The following is an 18,062-nucleotide window of genomic DNA, read 5'->3' as shown; positions in this document are numbered from 1 at the left end:
TTTAAAAAAAGTATGAGAATTTAGACTTTATTCGCAATAAACTTAACTATGAGGATCAAAGATGATCAATATGTGCTGATCTGAAAGTTCTCTCTTTGCTCCTTTGGCAGCAAGGGTGATACACAATGCTTTTTTTGTGAATGGGACAGCCGGAATGGGACAGCCGGGATAAGACTCATCACTGGAGGCAGAAAAGTTGGTCAACCAAAACTTCTTTGCAACCTGGACTCAAGAACATAGTTGTGGAAAGTTTATCTGATCCCACTAAAGTTCTCCTGCCACCACTCCATATTAAGTTTGGACTGATGAGGCAGTTTGTGAAAGCTCTATTGAAAGAAGGAGAAACTTTTAAGTACCTGTGTGCCAAGTTTTTGGGACTGCCCAAAGCACAACTGCAGGAAGGCATTTTTGAGTCTGGATATTCAGAAACTCCTGAAGGATGATAAGTTCGAAACAAAAAGGAAAGCTGTTGAGAAAATGGCTTGTCATTCTTTTAAAGATGACGTAAAAAAAAAATTCTAGGTAACAACAAAGATCCAAAATTTAAGTCCATCATGGGGAACATGCTGAAACGTTTAAAACACTTGGGTTGTCTGAATTTGGATTTACATTTTTACATATTTATTTTTATATTTACTCAAGTAAAATATATCTTTGTACCGTGTTAGCCAGTAGAGATAAAAAAAATTGTTTAAAAGAACAGAGAGGACTTTATTTACTCATACATATATCATGCACATTTTTGGCTACACTCAAGATTTTTCTTGTTCATCTCGCTTGTATGTACTTTAACTCACGTTTTGTGCAAAATCCATACATAATGGTTAAAAATAGAGCTGTTTTGTTTTAAATCAGGGCATAAGAATTAGCCATTGAATGTAGAACAATTTTCATAAACCAAAATATTGCATACCTGTGTAGTGTGGAGATATATTCTGTTCTGTTGTCATTAAGTGGCTGTTTTACACAGAAAGACCATGCTTCAAATGCACACGGAACTATATGTTGTCAAGATAATCTTTGGTGCAGAACTTTTTTAGAACTTAGGGGTACTTTGCACGCTGAGACATCGCTAGCCGATGCTAGCGATGCCGAGCACGAAAGTACCTGTCCCCTTCACACATGCGATATCTTGTGATAGCTGCCGCAGCGAACATTATCGCTATGGCAGCTTCACACACACTTACCTGCCCTGCGATGTCACTCTGGCAGGCGACCTGCCTCCTTCCTAAGGGGGCGGGTCGTGCGGCGTCATAGCGACACCACACGGCAGGCGGCCAATAGAAGCGGAGCGGCAGAGATGAGCAGGACGTAACATCCCGCCCACCTCCTTCCTTCCGCATAGCCAGTGGAGGCACGTAAGGAGATGTTCCTCACTCCTGCAGCTTTCAACAGCGATGTGTGCTGCCACAGGAACGAGGAACAACATCGTACCGACATTATGGAAATGACCGACGCTACACAGATTGCCGATTTACGACGCTTTTGCGATCGTTTATCGGTGCATCTAGGCTTTACACGTTACGACATCATTACTGGCGCATGATGTGCGTCACTTTCGTTTTGACCCCGACGATATCGCAGTAGCGATGTCGCAGCGTGCAAAGTACCTCTTAGTCTGTGATATCACCCATATGGTTGCCCACATGAGTCCATTAGTAGAATGCTTGTGACTGGCACTGATTATAAGGGGTAAGAGTATTTAAGGACCCAATTAACATACAGTCAGGGCCAGAAATATTTGTACAGTGACACAAGTTTTGTTATTTTAGCTGTTTACAAAAACATGTTCAGAAATACAATTATATGTATAATATGGGCTGAAAGTGCACACTCCCAGCTGCAATATGAGAGTTTTCACATCCAAATCGGAGAAAGGGTTTAGGAATCATAGCTCTGTAATACATAGCCTCCTCTTTTTCAAGGGACCAAAAGTAATTGGACAAGGGACTCTAAGGGCTGCAATTAACTCTGAAGGCGTCTCCCTCGTTAACCTGTAATCAATGAAGTAGTTAAAAGATCTGGGGTTGATTACAGGTGTGTGGTTTTGCATTTGGAAGCTGTTGCTGTGACCAGACAACATGCGGTCTAAGGAACTCTCAATTGAGGTGAAGCAGAACATCCTGAGGCTGAAAAAAAAGAAAAAATCCATCAGCGAGATAGCAGACATGCTTGGAGTAGCAAAATCAACAGTCGGGTACATTCTGAGAAAAAAGGAATTGACTGGTGAGCTTGGGAACTCAAAAAGGCCTGGGCGTCCACGGATGACAACAGTGGTGGATGATCGCCGCATACTTTCTTTGGTGAAGAAGAACCCGTTCACAACATCAACTGAAGTCCAGAACACTCTCAGTGAAGTAGGTGTATCTGTCTCTAAGTCAACAGTAAAGAGAAGACTCCATCAAAGTAAATACAAAGGGTTCACATCTAGATGCAAACCATTCATCAATTCCAAAAATAGACAGGCCAGAGTTAAATTTGCTGAAAAACACCTCATGAAGCCAGCTCAGTTCTGGAAAAGTATTCTATGGACAGATGAGACAAAGATCAACCTGTACCAGAATAATGGGAAGAAAAAAGTTTGGAGAAGAAAGGGAACGGCACATGATCCAAGGCACACCACATCCTCTGTAAAACATGGTGGAGGCAACGTGATGGCATGGGCATGCATGGCTTTCAATGGCACTGGGTCACTTGTGTTTATTGATGACATAACAGCAGACAAGAGTAGCCGGATGAATTCTGAAGTGTACCGGGATATACTTTCAGCCCAGATTCGGCCAAATGGCGCAAAGTTGATCGGACGGCGCTTCATAGTACAGATGGACAATGACCCCAAGCATACAGCCAAAGCTACCCAGGAGTTCATGAGTGCAAAAAAGTGGAACATTCTGCAATGGCCAAGTCAATCACCAGATCTTAACCCAATTGAGCATGCATTTCACTTGCTCAAATCCAGACTTAAGACGGAAAGACCCACAAACAAGCAAGACCTGAAGGCTGCGGCTGTAAAGGCCTGGCAAAGCATTAAGAAGGAGGAAACCCAGCGTTTGGTGATGTCCATGGGTTCCAGACTTAAGGCAGTGATTGCCTCCAAAGGATTCACAACAAAATATTGAAAATAAAAATATTTTGTTTGGGTTTGGTTTATTTGTCCAATTACTTTTGACCTCCTAAAATGTGGAGTGTTTGTAAAGAAATGTGTACAATTCCTACAATTTCTATCAGATATTTTTGTTCAAACCTTCAAATTAAACGTTACAATCTGCACTTGAATTCTGTTGTAGAGGTTTCATTTCAAATCCAATGTGGTGGCATGCAGAGCCCAACTCGCGAAAATTGTGTCACTGTCCAAATATTTCTGGACCTAACTGTATATAAATAGCAGGCAGCTCCTGCACTTGTCAGGTATGCAGATGAGCACACAGAGCCAGTTACATCTGCAATTTGCAGATATGGCTTGTCTGAGTTTTAGTTTGTCTATTGGACCCAAGTCCAAATGAAAACCAACTAGATTTCAGTCCCACCTTAATCATGATCATCAGTTCAAATTTTATTAGCATGACATTGCCATTTTAATGTCATACAACCAAATTAATTTTGATGCTTTAGCTTAAACTCAGCAGATTACTGATAGCACAGTAGATTTGCTTTAACATACTTTAATTAGACTGTAGTCTTTAAGTTTGTACACCTGCTAAGGAGAGTAGAACCAAAGCCTGGTAAATGGCCTATGCTTCCTAAACTAATCAACTGTACCAGCATTGGAGATTTTGCTCTTACAGTAGACATTTTAGTAGTGGGATTAGATTTCAGCATCCTCTTGGCCAGCACTACAACTGAAGTTCCTTCCACTACCACCTAGCATACGCCACCACCTTGTAACTTCCTTCCTCCTTACTGACCTTCTCCATACTGAACCATACCATTTCTTGCAGTCACCTTCAAAAATGGTGAAAGTTTTCTCAGCTTCACTAGTTTAACAAACGTCTTTGCCTGCCTATTAAAGTGCCAATGCTTTCTCATTGATAGAGACAACATCAAACTAAATCTTCATAGGTCGAACCCCCTCCCTCATTCACATAGCCAACTGAATTATTTTTCCTAATATTCATGTTATCTGGTGCAATTGCCACAGATCTGAAGAGATGTACTGTATGTAATCTTAATGCACAAAAGCAGTTAAGCCTGCTTTACACGGTACGACCGATTGTGCGATTTCACAATCGATCGTACCCGCCCCCGTCCTTTTTGCGTCACGGGAAAATCGCTGCCCGTGTCGCACAAAGTTACTAAACCCCGTCACACATACTTACCTCTCGTGCGACCTCGCTGTGGGCGGCGAACGTCCACTTCCTGGAGTGGGAGGGACGTTCGGCGTCACAGCGACGTCACACGGGCGCCGGCCAATAGAAGCGGAGGGGCGGAGATGAGCGGGACGTAAACATCCCGCCCACCTCCTTCCTTCCACATAGAGACGGCGGCGGCGGCGGGAGGCAGGTGAGCTGCTCATCGTTCCCGTGGTGTCACACGGAGTGACGTGTGCTACCACGGAAACGATGGGCAACTAAAGTAAACGATATTATGGAACCTAACGAGCAGTACCCGACTCACGATTTGTGAGCGATACTGCGTCGCTAGGAGGTGTCACACAGGCCGGCATCGCCAGCGATGCCGGATGTGCGTCACAAAAACCGTGACCCCGACGATCTATCGCACGATAGATTGCCTGGTGTAAAGCAGGCTTTATACTTTTATCTACTAGAATGCATTGCACATAAAAGGGTTACTCGAATTTCAAGCAGTCTTTTTGCACACTGCTTTATAGTTTGTTTTACTTTCTGGTTTCTGGCAGAGTGGGCTTTTCACCTTGAGTGAAAGTTTTGGTGAGTAGAAGAGCTGCTGTATTCGTAGAACTATAAAGCTCAACACAAGTTCCACTGTAACACATTCAGCTTTCAGTTGTTTGCCGGTTTGTTCTGTGCCTACACTGTTATTACTGTATATGTCTTAAGGCCCCTTTACACACTGCAACATCGCTAGCGATATCGCTGTAACGTCACCGGTTTTGTGATGTAATAGCGACCTCCCCAGCGACATTGCACTGTGTGACAAACATCAGCGACCTGGCCCCCGCTATGAGGTTGCTGATCGCTACAAATTGTTCAGGACCATTTTTTGGTCCTTTGTTTCCTGCTGTGCAGCATGCATCGGTGTGTTTGACACCCTTACAACGACATCGTTAGCGACTTAAGACCCAAACTGTAGGCGTGCTATAGCGTTCCCTTTCCCGCCCCCTTACCTCCGACTGGTGGTCGCTGTTGCATTGTGATTGGGCGGCTTTCACTGAAAAGAAGGCAACTTTAGCGCTTCCAACCTTTGTTTCAAAGCTACCTTGTTCCTGAGCGTGCTGGTTTGCGGATCATTAGAGAGTTCTCCAGTCTGCAATACTATAAAGCCTATACGGTAAGCATCATTTGATTGAAGCTGTATTGATGCTGTATAGATAAACCAGTGTGGAGTCGCTGCACAGAGAACTCCACAAAGATCCGCTAAGCAACAGACGCTCAGGATCAAAGGATATACAAGCGCGACTTTTGCAATCTTGCAAAGCTCAGGGTCACCAATAAGAACGCACTAGTGATCACCAATCGGAGCTGAGGGGGCGTGTAAAAAGGACACCTAGGTGGCTTCAGCGCCAAACACCACACCCCTAACATAGGTGTGAGTCGTCAAAATGCTACTGTGTGACACGTCCCCAATGACCAGCGAGGTCGTTCTGTAGGTGCATATCGCTGATGCGTCGTTTGCCATATCTGCCTATTTGACAGCTCACCAGCGACTTTCCAGTGATCCCGACCAGGTCTGGTTGGTGGGATCGCTAGAAAGTCTCAGTGTGTAAAGGGGCCTTTAAACATAGAGATAACAGGGTATTTTAGCAAGCAGATAGCTCCAGACAGTGAGAGATGGGATTAGGAGAACTGCTCTGATGTTGTAAGGCTGGTGATTTGTAACAACAGCTTATCAGGAGCTGAGAGTGTAATGAGCAGATAACTGCTGTATAGAGATCAGTGGGCTGGAGAGAGGTGGCTGTGACATTAGGACTTAATTCCTCTCCTGAAATGTAACTACTGAGCATTCTAGGCCAGTGTCTGGGAAGGTTCTGGTGGCCAAGCTCCATAGAAATCAGCTGTACACTATGAATGATAAAAGCTCTCATTGAAGGAGAATAACAGCAGATAGTAAAAACAAGTAAGTTCAAACTTGCTTATTTTCATGCTATCTAATTAAAGGGAACCAATCACCGGGAGTTTTGCATATAACCTAAAGCCAGTTCTATACTGGCACTATCAGGCTGATTCTATACATACCTGTAATGGTAAGCTCGGGTGTTTTAGCTTTTGAAATCCAAGAAAGTGAGGTTTGTAAAATGAGCAGCTTCTTGAGTGACAGTTGCACTGGAGCAGATCATATATTAATAGTTATCCCCTCCCTCTGTTAGAATTAGCATAAGAATTATACAAACGACTCACTTTGTCTAGCAGGACCTGTGGTGAGGTCATACCCATGTGACCAGAAGGGGCGGGGCCTCAGCCACCAAAGCTGGATACCAGGTTATATGTGAAAATCCTGGTGATTGGCGTGCTTTAACACTAGAACTACTGAGGTAGTCATTTTGACTACTTTGCACTATGTATTTCTATATAGGTGTCACAAGTCCAGTAGTTCTAGTGTTAAAAGTAATTTAATAAAAATGAGAAAGCCCTTTCAATTTCACCTTGAGACAATTTTATTAAAATGATTCAAAGGAATATGCCTTTATCATATGAGATATGATTAGCATAAGCCACAGGAACACACAATGGGTTTATCTTACATTAATAGTAAGCATCAATAGAATATGAATTGAATTAACCTATGAACACCTTTTACATTGCATGAATTACCATGCTTACTGTATTATAATCTTGAGCTTTAGCCACAATTCTGTTTCAGACCTACAACCTTCCATCATTCCTTGCAACTTCAATGTTTGAGTGTTTCCACCGGAGATACTCCAGATCTTTCCTAATAATCTGAGTAAAGGGTGCTTTAAACGCTGCGACATCGCTAGCGATAGCACCCGCCTTCGTTGTTCGTGCAACATTTGGTGATCACTGCCGTAGCGAACATTATCGCTACGGCGGCGTCACATGCACATACCTTGTCAGCGATGTCGCTGTGACCGCCGAACAATCCCTCCTTCAAGGGGGAGAGCGTTCGGCGTCATAGCGACGTCACTGCGGCATCACTAAGCGGCCGCCCAATAGAAGAGGAGGGGCGGAGATGAGCGGCCAGAACATGCCGCCCACCTCCTTCCTTCCTCCCTCATTGCCGGTGGTCGCAGGTAAGGAGATGTTCGTCATTCCTGTGGTGTCACACATAGCGATGTGTGATGCCGCAGGAACGACGAACAACCAGTGGCATGCACCACCAACGATATTATGAAAAGGAGCGACATGTCAACTATCACCGATTTTTGACGCTTTTGCGATCGTTGATCGTCACTCCTTGGTGTCACACGCTGCGATGTCACTAACGACGCCGGATGTGTGTCACTAACGACGTGACCCCGACGATATATCGTTAGCGATGTCGCAGCGTGTAAAGCACCCTTAAGGCATAATTCACACTTCTTTGTCTAAACATGTATGAGTAAAAATGGCATTGGTGTCATCAGTGTTCTGTCCGTGTGTCTGTATTTACCCTTTAGAGTGTCATCAGTGTTTTTCATTAATGGATTAATAAATAAATAAATTAGAAAGCTTCTTTTGTCCTTTGGAGTGTTAAATTCAAACAGCACACGGATAACACATAGATGCCATCCGTGTGCTGTATGTGTTTTTCATAGAGCCATAGACCTGTTTTAACCCTTTTCATCTGTGATACTGGGAAAACATGGATATGTGAGTAGCACTGTAGATTATAATTGGTATGTGTTGCATCCATGAAATGTTTTTTAATGAGATCACGATACTGTTTTCTTACCACACTTTAGATTTGTCACAGATATTTCTGCAACAAATAAATCCGTTCCATACTTGAATAGGGTTTTTGCTGTTGTATTTACAGTGTACTGTATATACAGTATTTAGATGAATGAGACAGCTGCGAACGTACCGTATATATATAATTTATTAGTGGGATCCTGACAGTTGACCTGTTTGCTGACAGTTTCTCATAGCAACCAGAAGAACTATGAATCCAGATAGATATTACAGTACAGACTATAATGTAGAGCCAGTATATATGGTCATATTTTTCTCAAATTAATTCACTAAGATAGACAAACATTTAAAGTTTTTTCTTGTTTTACACATTTGATTATTTCTGCAGGTTAGGATTGAGCTTTAACAGCATAATTAACGTTGAAAATGGATCAATTTCCAAAATTCCTCATTTACGGGAGCTACACTTGGACCATAACAGCCTTACCCAGGTGCCTGCAGGACTCAATGAACACAAATACATCCAGGTAAAGTATCCTTTATAAACTATTATAAAAATCAAACTGCACTTCAGTGATAAGAGGCATCCAGGCAGAATGCAACATCACAAGGAGATCATCCTCTTAGAACAACTGAAGTAATAGACAGCCATGGAGTAGATTAATGGGATTGTCCGGTCTAGAATGAAGAGTCTGAAGTCACTCTATGTGACTGTACACGTGAATCCTCATGTGTGCTGCGAGGATTTGTTGGTGCCTGCGCCAGGAATGGCGGCCAAGTATATTATATGTGTATTCCTGGCCAGAAACCGACTAGTGGCAGTGAATTGTATTGAGTGAGGGCCACACCCATCTATATGGCACATGATCACATGTATATCAAACACATACTTGGGATTACACGCTGACACCAGGCACATCTCACAACGCCCATGTGAGGATTCACAAGTCTGTAGTCGCACACAGTGACTGCAGTCTTGTAGCCTAAAACCGGACAACCTCTGTAACTGTGTTGTCCCATTTCAACAAACATTTGCCATCTAGCTCAGTTATCTGTAAAAACAAACTGTCATCTCTGCCTCTGCCCTAAATTCTGTTGTTCAGCTGCAGCCAATCACTTGCCACTCTGCGGGTGTAAACAGCAGGGCCATTGACCTCACTGATTGGCTTCTGCAGTGTTGATGGTATTTCACCATTGCACCTGAACAAAGGAGACATGAGCAGCGACTAAGACTAAGGAGGTAAGGGAAGCTTAGGATTTTTTCAACATATAACATATTTTGCTAAAAGGTGCAAACGTCTTTAAATGGGTTGTCCGGTCTAATATGATGTCTGTGACTACAGATTTATGAATATTCCCAGTGCATACACTGTGCGCTGAGATTATTCGCTGGGAATTGTGTGACCATAATTGTGTGATAGCTATGTCTCAGCCAGACCCCGTCTAGTGGCTGTAGCCTCACACCTACAACTGTATTGAGAAAGGATGCGCTCACTAGACGTCCGTATCTATTAGTTGGATGCGCCCATTCCACACACTAGTATTACGTTTGACTGCACCTACTAGTCAGGTCCCGGCCAGGAACATGTGTCACGCCAAGGGATATGGGGTACTTAGTCTCGGGCAGTGTCTCTCTTGGGAATGTCACTGGGGTGGCCGTTGCCCGGTTCCGTGCTATGGGCCCTTTTTGTAATGGGGTATATTTACAGGGGTTTAGGTTAGTGTTCATAATTGATGCCACTTGCGGTGTTGCGGCTATATATATATGGAGCCGCCGCTGCAGGATATCACTACTGGGACAGGTGGTAATTGCAGTAAATTGTAATTTACTACCAGTATTACAAATGGAAACTATGATCAGTCTGTGTTAAGCCCGCTTTACACGCTGCAATGTATCTTACAATGTGTCGGTGGGGTCACGTCGTAAGTGACGCACATCCGGCATCGTAAGATACATTGCAGTGTGTAACAGCTACGTGCGATTGCGATTGAATGTTAAAACGTTCATCGCATACACACCGTACCTGTCTCTAGAATTGCACGTTAGATTGTTCATCGTACCCGGGGTAGCACACATTGCAGTGTGTGACACCCCGGGAACGATGAACAGATCTTACCAGCGTCCTGCGGCTCCCGACCCACAATGCAGAAGGAAGGAGGTGGGCGGGTTGTTTATGTCCCGCTTAGCTCCACCCCTTCGATTCTATTGGCTAGCTGCCGTGTGACGTCGCTGTGACGCCGAACGTCCCTCCCACTCCAGGAAGTGGACGTTTGCCGCCCACAGCGAGGTCGTATGGACGGGTAAGTACGTGTGACCGGGGTTACTCGTATGTGCGGCACGTTCAACAACTTGAACGTGCCACACATACGATGGAGGCGTTGCAAATCGCATACAAAATTGTATACGAAATTGCAACGTGTAAAGCAGGCTTTAGGTTAAGTTCCCATGATGAGTTTTTGGTACTGCGTATTTTAACTGTGTAAAAAACGCAGCGTCTTACAGTTCCAGCAAAGTGGATGAGCTTTTTTTCATATTGTGTAAACTGACCTGTTGTTTATGTGATGATTCAACACCTAGAATTACAGATGAGGAAAATTTGCAGCCAAAATAAGCATATTCATTTTTAAGTGTTTCTCCATTGCAGAAATGCACTAAAAGCTAATTTTATCTGAACATGACTACATCAATAAAGTTTTATGAAAACCAAATACCAGGAAGTACCAAAAATAAAACAACTTTAATTAAAATAGGACATACCAAAAAGAGACAAAAAGCACAGCTTTAAAAACACGATAAAAACGTACGGAAAAAACTCATTCAAGAGCGCATTGAAAGAAACTCAAGTAACCTCATTTACATAAAAGGTACAGAAAATCTGCAACATCAAAAACTCACCAAATCTTCATCGTAGGAGTGTAGCCTAAAGGCCGCTTTACACGCTGCGACATCGCTCAAGCGATCTCGTTGAGGTCACGGAATTTGTGACGCACATCCGGTCGCTTTAGCTATGCCATTGCGTGTGAAACCTATGAGCGATTTTGCATCGTCGCAAAAACATGCAAAATCGCTCATCGGTGACATGAGGGTCCATTCTCTAATATCGTTGCTGCAGCAGTAACTAAGTTGTTCCTCGTTCCTGCGGCAGCACACATCGCTCCGTGTGACACTGCAGAAACGAGGAACCTCACCTTACCTGCATCTCGCCCGCAATGCGGAAGGAAGGAGGTGGGCGGGATGTTCGTCCCGCTCATCTCCGCCCCTTCGCTTCTATTGGGCGGCAGTTCAGTGACGCAGCTGTGACGTCGCTGTGATGCTGAACGAACAGCCCCCTTAGTAAGAAAGCGGTTCGGCGTTCACAGCGACGTCGCAGGGCAGGTAAGTAGTGTGACGAGTCTGGGCGATGTTGTGCGGCACGGGCAGCGATTTGCCCATGTCGCACAAGCGATGGGGGCGGGTACCCACGCTAGCGATATCGGTACCTACAGTGCCTACAAGTAGTATTCAACCCCCTGCAGATTTAGCAGGTTTGATAAGATGCAAATAAGTTAGAGCCTGCAAACTTCAAACAAGAGCAGGATTTATTAACAGATGCATAAATCTTACAAACCAACAAGTTATGTTGCTCAGTTAAATTTTAATAAATTTTCCACATAAAAGTGTGGGTCAATTATTATTCAACCCCTAGGTTTAATATTTTGTGGAATAACCCTTGTTTGCAGTTACAGCTAATAATCGTCTTTTATAAGACCTGATCAGGCCGGCACAGGTCTCTGGAGTTATCTTGGCCCACTCCTCCATGCAGATCTTCTCCAAGTTATCTAGGTTCTTTGGGTGTCTCATGTGGACTTTAATCTTGAGCTCCTTCCACAAGTTTTCAATTGGGTTAAGGTCAGGAGACTGACTAGGCCACTGCAACACCTTGATTTTTTCCCTCTTGAACCAGGCCTTGGTTTTCTTGGCTATGTGCTTTGGGTCGTTGTCTTGTTGGAAGATTAAATGACGACCCATCTTAAGATCCTTGATGGAGGAGCGGAGGTTCTTGGCCAAAATCTCCAGGTAGGCCGTGCTATCCATCTTCCCATGGATGCGGACCAGATGGCCAGGCCCCTTGGCTGAGAAACAGCCCCACAGCATGATGCTGCCACCACCATGTTTGACTGTAGGGATGGTATTCTTGGGGTCGTATGCAGTGCCATCCAGTCTCCAAACGTCACGTGTGTGGTTGGCACCAAAGATCTCGATCTTGGTCTCATCAGACCAGAGAACCTTGAACCAGTCTGTCTCAGAGTCCTCCAAGTGATCATGAGCAAACTGTAGACGAGCCTTGACATGACGCTTTGAAAGTAAAGGTACCTTACTGGCTCGTCTGAAACGGAGACCATTGCGGTGGAGTACGTTACTTATGGTATTGACTGAAACCAATGTCCCCACTGCCATGAGATCTTCCCGGAGCTCCTTCCTTGTTGTCCTTGGGTTAGCCTTGACTCTTCGGACAAGCCTGGCCTCGGCACGGGTGGAAACGTTCAAAGGCTGTCCAGGCCGTGGAAGGCTAACAGTAGTTCCATAAGCCTTCCACTTCCGGATGATGCTCCCAACAGTGGAGACAGGTAGGCCCAACTCCTTGGAAAGGGTTTTGTACCCCTTGCCAGCCTTGTGACCCTCCACGATCTTGTCTCTGATGGCCTTGGAATGCTCCTTTGTCTTTCCCATGTTGACCAAGTATGAGTGCTGTTCACAAGTTTGGGGAGGGTCTTAATTAGTCAGAAAAGGCTGGAAAAAGAGATAATTAATCCAAACATGTGAAGCTCAATGTTCTTTGTGCCTGAAATACTTCTTAATACTTTAGGGGAACCAAACAGAATTCTGGTGGTTTGAGGGGTTGAATAATAAATGACCCTCTGAATAAACTTTTCACAATTTTTAAAAAAAAAAAAAAAAAAAAAAAATAACATTCTTTTTTGCTGTAGTGCATTTCACACTTCCAGGCTGATCTACAGTCCAAATGTCACAATGCCAAGTTAATTCCGAATGTGTAAACCTGCTAAATCTGCAAGGGGTTGAATACTACTTGTATGCACTGTATATCGCAGCGTGTAAAGTGGCCTTTAGGCCAGGTTTACACAACCATATAAAAAGTCTTCCGAGTTTCCTCTAGAAAACCCGATTTTTTTTTCTCCCTTGTTATGTTTTTTTTTTTACAGTAGCAGTTATTAATCATTTGCAAACCCATTTACAGTTACCTATGTTACAGAATTGCAATATAAATGTAAGAATACAATTTTTTTTGTGTACTGATAGACTTGAATTGGCGAATAACAGAAGAAACTAGTTCATGCTATGATTTTTTTCACACAATGGTTTGGTCAGTGAAAAAAATTGCTCAACTCTAGCGCCTTATTGAACAAGATTGGTCCTAATGCTGTGCAAGTACTGTGTTTTTTGCGGACAGTACTCGGACCAAAAATATGGTGAACAAGTCCCTAAAGTGAAGGAAACTAATCAGATTCTGTGTCCCTTCCCTGTAGCCTGGAAACTGGATTCCGACTGCTCAGCTACTCAGCTCGTGCACTATAGGCAAGCACAATAGGAGGTCTATAGGGCTCTAAAGACAACTGTGGGGATTTTCATGGCCCTATAGCTGCCCTTTTGTATCTTCAAATATACCCCATATACATAATTTACTATACAAGTTAATTCTTTCATTTCTTTTTAATATTGTCCTTTTTCGATGGCCATGATTAGCATTGAATAGTTGATTTTTGTGACGTTTTGCAATAATTCTCCTTAATCCTCTATACAATTACCTCTACTAACACTTGCTGTAATGGTACTTTACAGGTTATCTATCTTCACAATAACAAAATTGCTGCTGTTTCAACAAATGACTTTTGTCCTATTGGATACAACACAAAGAAGGCTTCATACACGGGAATCAGCCTGTTCAGCAATCCTGTGCAGTACTGGGAAATCCAACCAGCCACATTCAGATGTGTTTATGAACGCTCTGCTATTCAGATTGGAAACTACAAGTAAACATGCAATCCCTTGTTTTGTAAAATAAAGTCTTTGTTTTTTCCTTTTAGTTTTTTTTTTTTATTTTATTTTGTTTTCAAAGCCTTAACAACTAGAAAAATGCAAATACTGGAATTTGTCCCAAATAATGATTTGTGCCTATAGTTCATGAAAATGTGGCTTCTCCAATCTAAAGAGGGTTGCTGGTGATGTATATCATGTATTATCATGAATGTAGTCTACTTTCCATGAAACATAAGGATTGTGCTTTTGGGATGTATTAGCAGTTTGCTAACTTAGTATGTTATACTGAGGAATATGTATGTGCTGGTGACATTTTTGCTTAAAGGGGTTGTCCACTACTAGGACAACTCCTTCTGATTCCACATGTTTCCGCACGGTAAAATAATAGAACCGATACTCACCTCCCATAACGGTGTGTTTCCAGCAATATTTGAGATCGTAGTGCTGGGGATCACGTGTTGTTGTGACATCATGTAAGCCCTGAATCCAATCAGTGCCACCTTCCTTCTCCCCACCTTTGGACCAAATGAACAATCAAAAGGAAGTGAGCCGTCACTTCCTATTGATTAACTCATTTGGTTCGAAGGCGGGGAGACAGAAGCCGGTCCTGATTTGACGTGAGGCTCATGTGACGTCACAACCACACATGAGCCCCAACACAGCGATCTCTGATACTGCTGCAAGGGTGCCGGTATGACAGGGGAATATAGGCTTTATTATTTTGCCAGAGGGAATCAGAAGGGGTTGTCCTAGTAGAGAACAATCCCTTTAAGAAGAGCAAATTGAATAGATTTTTTTACCACATTTCTTTCCTGTAAACATAAGTGTAATTACAATCTGTTAGAATATGTTGACCTATATTGAACTTGTAAGTGCAGGTGCTAAACAGGGATAGAAGAAGTGAGCCCAGTCTTCAGAGCAGGGCAGCGGAGAAAAAGTGCAATGAGAACGCTTGTAGCTCTTCTTAATATTGTAGAGGACTTGTAGATGGGAGAGGAATGTATGTAAGCTATTTCCAAGAAATACCAGCATTTAGGAGGCTATTTAGTATATGCATTTGCACTCACTAATTCTTTATTTTTTTAGGCATTTTATAGATATAATAAATGCAAAGTAACTGTCCTGGTGACATGTTCCCTTTAGGAAAAGGCTGGAATGTTATCTCTTAGCATATTGCCACTGAGTAAAATGGTCAACACAACCCTTAGGAATTGTCCATATGCCACCTCTTATCTCCTACCGTTTATGTCTTATTAATGTTGTATTGTCCTAGTTTTTAAATCAGTATATAAAATGCAACACAAAGCCACTGATATCCTATTCATGCATATATCCCTTATGTATCTGTAATATCAGAACCAAACGATCAGTTTATTTTCCAATGCAGACGTTGAAGGTACCTTTCTATAGTGTACTGAGCATATAAGCTTGCTATTTGTTGTTCTCACTTAAATACCTTAGTTTATTAGGCATCTAGTTGGCTTCTCAGTTAAAACTTTAAAGGAGTGCAGTATGTATCAGAACTAATCTTACTATGGAAAGTCAACACTGTTGCTGGACCGCTGACATCTGTTTTGAAGCACCACATGGTATGCATGGATGGGGGATCATAGAACTGCATACTTGCCGTAATACTTGGACTGCCTGGATGTTTTACTGGTTTGAAGTGTTTATTAATGTTTTATGAAGTTACAATAAATTGCAGATACACTCGTCTGTTAGACATATGTGAGCTACAGTACATACTATATTTTGACTGAAACATGTTTGGTTCAAATATGGAATTATTTGTAAAGTGCATTAAAATGCCAGATAGCTGAATTTTGTTGAATTTTATAACTCATGTGTGATGTCTTATTTTTATACACTTTATGCATATTATTAAGCATTTTATATGTTATATACTACACATAACTTTAACTATCCACTGTATCATATCCTGTTAAACATGGAAGAAAATATTTCAGCACAATATATGCTTACTATAGGGTACTTTACATGGCTGTAATATCAGTACCGATATCGCTAGTGAGCGTACCCGCCCCCTTCAGTTGTGCGACACAAGCAAATTGCTGCCTGTGGCGCACAACATAGCTAACACCTGTCACACGGACTTACCTTCCCTGCGACGTCACTCTGGCCGGCGATCCGCCTCCTTTCTAAGGGGGCGGTTCGTGTGGCGTCACAGCGACATCACACGCAGCTGATGGCAGAGGAGGGGCGGAGATGAGCGGTCGGAACATGCCGCCCACCTCCTGCCTTCCTCATTGCCGGTGAACGCAGGTAAGGAGATGTTTGTCGTTCCTTCGGTGTCACACGTAGCGATCTGTGCTGCCGCAGGAACAACGAACAACAACATACCTGCAGCAGCAATGATATTAAGGAAATGAACGACGTGTCAACGAGCAACGATTTTTCATGTTTTGCACTCGTTGATCGTCGCTCATTGGTGTCACACGCAGCGATGTCGCTAATGGCGCCGGATGTGTGTCACTAACGATGTGATCCCGACGATATATCGTTAGCGATGACACAGCGTGTAAAGCACCCTTATCTGTTATGGTCTATATATGGGAAGGTTTCACAGAATGTCTTTGTGCTACTGACTCTGTTTAACAAGTTCAAGGGAATGTTTCAGTTTTCAACCATTCATTCCTATATGATGATCTGGCATTTACCCCAAAGGCTCTGGTTTGATGGCCACGGAGTGGTTGTTGGCCAATGGAGAGTATTGGCAGCAAATGAATCATTAGCCAATAGGAACCAGATGGTCTAAGGGCTCATTCAGATGTTAATGGTTTTTCTTTTTCACAAAAAATGTTTTTGATCAAAATTTAATCAGAGTTTGATCAAACTCTGATGGTAAAAACTGACCAGAGTCCATCAGTATTTCTCAGATGAAAAAAAGACTGATTGATATTTCTTAAGCTTTTCCTAATAAACAGTCCATTAAAAATGGGCAGCACACAGACCCATAGACATGTATTGTAGTGTTTGATCTAAGATACAGATTAAACTTGTACGTCTCCAAGATTTTGTCTGGACCGTTTAGTCGAAGCAAAAAATACATGTGAGCAGCTCCATAGACTACGATATATTAGGTAGTAGGGAAAAACACAACTAGAACTCATAGAAGAAAAACGAGTTTGAATGACAGCTGAGTTCTAAGGCAAGTATAGTATCAGAAAAAAGGATGTGATCAAGAGGATAATCTGGGTCAAAACCAGAAGGACAGAATCAGAAGCAAAATCATAAGGCAAGCAAAAGTTTAAGTCTAACCAGGGTTAAAATGTCAAAAATACACCATATTTATACAATATAACTTTATTAAAGAATCATAAAACAAGGGAAGTGCAGAACATACCCTTGGACACACAGAATACAATAATATAAATCATGAAACTGATATTATGACATATGAAGGCAAGTACGTGACTCCAAAATCACACAGGTGCAACGGCTATACCATAGGAGACTCACTCCTAGCTGACAACGGAGGTTAAGCACCCTAAGTATCAACGTGTGGTGCCCTCATTGCACAGCGGCTAGCCCTATCTTTCCCTATTCCTAAGACAATGGATCACTGGGTAATGATCCTCAGATAAGGACAAAATCCAGGCCTACAGAAGAAAAAAGATACAATACAGATAAGCAATAGTCTGCTGGCTATACATTAATACAAAGTGCCAGCTATCAGCAGAATGTTAACGTGTTTTCTGATCAGGGTTAGCAAAATGTAACTATCCGAGGGTGAAACAAGAATAGTAATACAAAACGGGTCAAGTTTAAATTTCAGGCAACAGATATAGTAGACCAGAGTGAATATGAATACTTACAACTGGCAGTCGTATGGTACACAAAGGATATTAAATAGAGGGTCATACATCGCTTTTGACCAGGTAACAATATTTGATATTTGCTATGGCTCACTGTTTCCAGTATTGGCCGGCTAGCAGGACCTTATTACAATACAAAATTATGAGCTCACGACTCAGCGGGAGTACTGGCATTGGTGGGGCTGTTAGCAGAAGAGGTTG

The 18,062-nt window shown here is 42.7% G+C and overlaps 1 protein-coding gene across 1 annotated transcript in view; it reads left to right on the top strand.

Annotated features, from left to right (window-relative positions):
* DCN (decorin) overlaps nucleotides 1–15,864 on the top strand; it is a 179,704-nt gene extending 163,840 nt beyond the window's left edge. The window contains exons 7-8 of the mRNA XM_075344797.1: nucleotides 8,377–8,515; nucleotides 13,828–15,864. Of these exons, the coding sequence (XP_075200912.1) occupies nucleotides 8,377–8,515; nucleotides 13,828–14,022 (334 nt within the window). The 3' untranslated portion in view covers nucleotides 14,023–15,864. The remainder of the gene's footprint in view (nucleotides 1–8,376; nucleotides 8,516–13,827) is intronic.
* The last annotated feature ends 2,198 nt before the right edge of the window (nucleotides 15,865–18,062 follow it).

The sequence above is a fragment of the Anomaloglossus baeobatrachus genome, chromosome 4, assembly GCF_048569485.1.
Source record: "Anomaloglossus baeobatrachus isolate aAnoBae1 chromosome 4, aAnoBae1.hap1, whole genome shotgun sequence".
Classification (NCBI taxonomy): Eukaryota; Metazoa; Chordata; class Amphibia; order Anura; family Aromobatidae; genus Anomaloglossus; species Anomaloglossus baeobatrachus.
Note: the sequence above shows the minus strand (reverse complement) of the source record. Positions and strands in the feature narration are given on the sequence as shown.